Raw genomic sequence first — 6437 nt, forward strand, 5'->3', positions numbered from 1 at the left:
TGAGAAAATAGTTGTAATTCACATAATACACTCCCTTGGCTACTAATGTATGGGTCACAAGTGGAGCTGGTGTTGTGGGCAGGAGTGTGTGCAGAGATCAGATGGGGGATGGGAGGGACTGCTGTCATGTTCCTCACATCAGTTCCTTCAGCAGAAACAACCAGGTTGCATGGGCCACTTGGTATCAACCTGGCAGGCCCAGTACATCTACCACATTCTAGTAGTCTAGAATAAATCAATCTGGAGGCTTGAGGTACAAGGGTAAGTTTAATGTTCCTATAAGCCCCAGCAGAGCTGCTTTATTATACAGCCATGGTGATGGGCCATGCCCAGAAGACAGCAACAACCCTCTTCCTCCTGGAGCTGATCCCACCCATCTGATCAGGTGAATCCTCCTGGTGGTAAACACACTCGCCTGGATGGATCAGACTACTCGCGTCTCTGTTTTGGACTTACGGGCTAACGGGGGTAAGTTTGGAGAGGACCCGAGTGCAGTCTCAACACAGCGAAAGCTCTTGCTATTCAATACGAACATTAGCATAAAGATGTCAACTGTGTTAAAATAGATAGAAACAGCGGGGCTTTCAGTTCATTGTCTTCATAGATGGACAGAGATTGCAGACAGCGATCTATATTAGTACCATACTAATGTCAGAACCGAGTGGAGGGGCTGGAACCGTGTGTATTCCGTGGCCTCCTGCAAACAACCACCTCTGGGTGATCAATTCCCCATTTAAGAATATATAACCTTAAAAAACACAGACAGACAGAGACAGAGACAGAGATAGAGATAGATATACATACACATATATGAATGTATGAGATGCCTTCTACTGAAGAAAAACAGCCCAACATGCACTGAGTGGACAAAACATTAGGAACACCTTCCTGATATTGAGTTCCACCCCTTTTGCCCCCAGAACAGCCACATCGATTCTACAAGTTGTTTAAAGCGTTCCACTTGGATGCTGGCCAATGTCGACTCCAATGCTCCCAACAGTTCGCTGGATGTCCTTTGTATCAAAAATGGTCCACCACCCAATTGGGAAACTGTTGAGCATGAAAAACCCAGCTGCGTTGTAGTTCTTGACACAAACCGGTATGCTTGCACCTACTATCATAGCCCGTTCAAAGGCACTTAAATCTTTTGTCTTGTCCATTCACCCTCTGAATGGAACACATACACAATCCATGTCTCAATTGTCTCAAGGCTTAAACATCCTTGTTTAACCCGTCTCCTCCCCTTCATCTACTCTGAAGCGGATTTAGCAAGTGACATCAATAAAGGATCATAGCTTTCACCTGGATTCACCTGGTCTGTCCATCATGGAAAGAGCAGTTCCTAATGCTATACACACACACACACACACACACACACACGTGTATTTTTGTTCAGGTTTTGTTTAGTCTTTCCAGAACAGCGGAACTGGATATAAAATAATAATTTCACGGGGGAATTTCCCTTTGAAGGAAAATAAAAGGCTGGGTTTCCAACCTCCTCCAACCCCTCCCAGCTTGGATTTTCGGTCCCATTTCCTGACATCAGGCAGAACTTTCCTTTGACCTCTAAATCCAGAGACAGCGGGCATCAGACAGATCAACGGATTACAGTGCATTATCCCCATGGCCCTGAGCACTAGCTGCTTCATGTCACACTCAAAGAACATACTGATTCAGACTATTCTTCTTCTGCATCGTGCTTGGGTGAATACGCAGTATGACAACATACACAAGACGTTGGTTAGCATTACACACTAGCTGAAACTGGACTTCAGAATCAATGGAAAATACCCTTCAATTCAATAGACCAATAGCAACCCGGATACTCTCACTAATATGCATGTATACATACATACATACATACATACATACATACATACATACATACATACATACATACATACATTAGACCTCTCATTCAAGAAATCCCTGTTCGTGTAAACTGAGAAATGGGATCACGTGTCCAACTGTCAACCAATTACTTTACTCCTCCTCTATCCAACATGACAAAAATGGGAAGCATATACTTTCATGTGATCAGGCGTATGCATGTGTGTGAAAGGGAGAGGAGAGATAAATATGTTATATGCACTCTTTCCCTTACATATCTATAGAAACGTCAGCAATTTCCAAAAGGAATGACGATAAAAAGTGGGATACAGAAACCTGTATCTACAGCGCATTTGGAAAGTATTGTGTGTAGAGTGATGAGGAAAAACAATTTAATCCATTTTCGAATAAGGCTGTAACGTAAAACAAAATGTGGAAAAAGTCAAGGGGTCTGAATACTTTCTGAAGGCACTGCATTTGCCATAATAAAAAAATATATTTCAAAAAGACAACGCATAACAATGTTTTGAGCTGCATGTTGATGTCTGGATGTTCTATAAAGAAGAAAACAATGTTGAAATAAATGGCATCGATAGTTTGTCTCCAGGCCTCCCATTTATGAAGTTTCAAACATCTAGAATTACATAGGATAATGGACAGCATGTTCATTTTACTTTCAAATGAAGGCACAGCAGCGCTAATATTCTAGTTAACAGAGTGTAGACAGAATCAGTGTGAAATGTATATGGTAGCAACAATGCTGAAATGCATCAATGATTTTGGGGCCATTTGGGGTTTTGTGCGAGATCTGTCAAACCCGTTTTTTGTCTAGCAGGACATATAAGAAACAATATGTCACAAGATTATCACAAAGACTAAGGTATTATTTGGTGTGGTGACGCGACCACAATATTCTATCCTTTATTCACATATTACCATAACAGAATGTATTTATCCCAAACTCCACACAGTTGTAACTGACTAGTTGGATATTCATTTCCCAATGAGCAAACTACTTACAGCATTCTTATAAATACATTTTTATCAGGTTTTCGGAACATATTTTTTTATTGACCTGTGTCACTAAAACTCATGAATGTAACTATTTGTTTGTTATACTTGTTATCCTGAAGGAAGAAAAATGTAAAACATGGGCTGGACATAGAGATAAATGAAAATCAAATATTTGCTGGGGTCCTGGGACTGATAGGGTTAATAAAAGATGAGGGATGGGGCTGGAGAAATGTAACCACTCAAATTCATAGACAGCTATTGATTAAATGTCTGACCATCAATGATATCATTATTGTTTTAACCATGTTTTGTGGCCATATAGTGTTAGTTTAGAATTACTTTGTTTACAAACATTGCCGTAAAACAAACTTATATTTTGGGTTCTGGTGGGGTATGACAGTTGAACTAAGCTCATACGGCATTTCTAAGTTATATTCTTCAGGAATCAAATGGGTACATAATTATTTTATTAGTCCAAAAAATGTACTTAGCAACTGCAGATGGCCGCTTTAAAGTTTCCCTGGCTGAGGTATGCTAGCTCGCTAACCTGAATGCTGGCTGCTCAGACAGCGGCAACTAGCGCGCTAGCCATATAGCTAACAAACACATTCGCTATCAACGTTCTACATCTCTATGTTAGGTGACGGAATAGAATCTAGCAGCTTAATTTTCCAACAAGTAGATAAAATGACAAACACACCACGCGCTGTGTGAGGTGTTCCAAACTTTCTCAACTGGGAAGTGGCAACGCTCGCCCTTCCTGGCTACCAAGCTAACTTAGCCATTAATGCTAACTAGCTACTTTTTTCTTTGTTGAGCTAGCTAGCTAGCATCCATGGGCACCACACCACCTAGTGAAAATAACTTATTTATCCAAGTGGCAGCAGCAATATATTAACTTCCCAACGTTGCATAATTCAACTAACAGACTGTGTTATTAAACTGCCACATTGTAATTGTTTCGTTATCGGATGGCTGGCTAGCTAAGAACATTAGATACTACTAGCTATCTTAACTAGACAGTCGATGATAATGTTCACAATAGCACCGGTAGTTAACTACCAAGCTAGCTGGCTAACAACATAATAATAGAACTTACTAGGGATCGTTTGTAAACCTGGGTGTTCGGGGAGGTTGGTATCCATACAGATGGCAATAAAGCACGTCGAAACAGAAGCAGCACATCTCCGCTGAAACAACCATCTTCCTGCCTCCACTTCCCGAACCACATCCCGGGCTAAGATTCGGGGAGATGCCAGTTGAGTTGTAGCCTCCTGGGGCTGGGGACAATGCGTTGGTGCTACTACTACTACCCCCAGGACCCCCCAGGCCGTTCACTCGATTCATGTTCCCTGCCACCACAGTCGAGGAGGAACCAATCCCCAAGTCCGAGCCACAATGTCCGGTCCCTACCACCCCGTTACCCGCCCCCACCCCGCCAGGACCCCCCGACCCGGGGGATCCCGACAGCTTCTGCTTCTTCACCCCGCAGCACCCAGCCGCCATCTTGGAACAATCTGCACCGACACACCGCTTCCGACCCATCACCGTCAACGCGGGAGGGGTGGGTGGAAACACGGACCAGACGTAAAAATCCCACTGCGTTAATACGTATGATGGACAATGCCCCACTTTCCCTTTTTTGTCGGGCGACGTTATATTCGATATAAAGAGACCGCAATGTCACCCAACTCTGCCTTTAAAAAATACGTGCCTTACGCAAAATCCTTAAGTGTTTTCCTTTAGAAGACAGCACTGGACCACTTCAAACGTTTCGATTGATCTCAGATATTGTCCAAAATACAGGCCTCTTCTTCGGAACACGATAACCACCGAAGTGATTTCACAAAGCAATCTTTCTCTCGAATGATACAGGAACTAATTCACTAGCTATACAACAGAGAGACCACAGAGTTTGAGACAGTTAGCTAGCTAGTTAACTAGACAGCCAGTAGCCAGATGTGGAGCTGTGACAGCTACTGCACTGCACCCCCAGCAGCACAGAGAATCCTTTTTGTGTGGGAGTCGGGAGCTTGAGTACGCAGGACCCATACGCTTTAGCACGAATAGTACATTACGCTTCGCACCATGTAGCTTAACATTGTACCAGATGTTTACTTTCATCCGAACTTCTTGCTAGACAACTGACCCAATGTGTTGCAGCTCCAAACGTCAAGTCGACGCAAAGTAAAATGGCATTTGGCTATGCAGTTTGATCCATCATCAGACAGCGTCAGCGCTGACCAAGTCATTTCAACAAACCAGCTGATCAGTTTGCACCTGTATTTTGTGTCAGTTCTCGGACAGTTTCAAAAATCTTATTTAAACCCCAGCGTCATATCAGCGCTGAAAGTTTGATGTAGATTTGTTTTGGACCTTGTCATCCGTTGAATGTAATACATTTTGATAGAGCAGCATTCTATTCCAACTCTGAAATCCTCGGGGTTTGGTTACTCTAGCTCCTCACAGTGGCTACCATTAGCCTGATAGCCTCTGATGTTCGGGGAGGGGGGAATGTGATCATCTGTAGTCACTGATATTCACAGCGATAGAACACGGGTTAGTAATAAATATATTTCGTATTCTCAACGCCGAAATAAGAAACAGGAAATGTTTTGAAATCGTTTCCTACGCATAATGCGTATAGTCTCACAGTATCTTCTGTCTGTCAAATCGGAATTCTTGCTGCGAATTACGCAAAAAAATTGCTGCGTGCGCTATCCACCTCACCTTCTAATCAGCTCGGCCTCAACCGCGTAAGGATATATATTTGACCATTTATGCTTCTATAGACAATTTGTATCCGTCTTCTCTAAGAGAAAGAAAACATGCATCCCTTTAAATACATTTCGTTGCAGTCGGATAATGTTCTGTCAGCCCTTCTCGCCTGCCATGAAGTCACATCAGCTGCAGTTAATGCCTCTGCTACTCTCCAGAATCGACTTGCCGCGCCAGGGATTTTAGAATAGCAGACTTGGAAATTGGATTCGATTGCTCTCACAATACCATATCAAAATGGGAAACACTCTTTTCATGCCACTTCGATATCTAAGTGTCTTTTTCGTAGAGGGTTCGGATAATTTACTCAGCGGGTTAGAATAATTAACGTGGCAGGTTGGATAGGAGACTGAGGTTAAGGTTAGGAAAAGGTTTAGCGAAAATTATATCCTAACCTGCTACGAAAATCACTTTGTATCGAAGTTGCGTGAAAAGTGACCTATACCAATGTAGGCTACTCCAAATATTGCTTGGTCCACTACTCCAAATATTGCTTGGTCCACTACATTACACATGTAACCAATCAAAATGTCAGAGTGCCTCTTTATTACATTGGTGTTATAGGCAGGTACAGTGTAATACTTAGTGTAACGTAAGGTGGTACATAGACATACCTGCTTGGTTTTAGGCTATAAATGAACCAGCGTTACAGTTGTGCCGAAAATCATACATTCGGTTCTGCCAGTTGTTGGGGTTGCAGCAGCTGTGAACTAGTTATCTAATGAGTTCTAGCCCGTCATGCAATGACATCACCTTCATTTAACCTTAAGTCGTGTTGTCGTTGTTACGAACTAGAGTCGGCGGGACGGGACGGA

The 6437-nt window shown here is 42.7% G+C and overlaps 1 protein-coding gene across 1 annotated transcript in view; it reads right to left on the reverse strand.

Moving 5' to 3' along the window:
- LOC115154652 (AMME syndrome candidate gene 1 protein) overlaps positions 1 to 5472 on the reverse strand; it is a 35607-nt gene extending 30135 nt beyond the window's left edge. Inside the window, exon 1 of the mRNA XM_029701101.1 lies at positions 3944 to 5472. Within this exon, the coding sequence (XP_029556961.1) occupies positions 3944 to 4389 (446 nt within the window). The 5' untranslated portion in view covers positions 4390 to 5472. The remainder of the gene's footprint in view (positions 1 to 3943) is intronic.
- Positions 5473 to 6437: the final 965 nt, after the last annotated feature.

Source organism: Salmo trutta, chromosome 19 (genome assembly GCF_901001165.1).
Source record: "Salmo trutta chromosome 19, fSalTru1.1, whole genome shotgun sequence".
Classification (NCBI taxonomy): Eukaryota; Metazoa; Chordata; class Actinopteri; order Salmoniformes; family Salmonidae; genus Salmo; species Salmo trutta.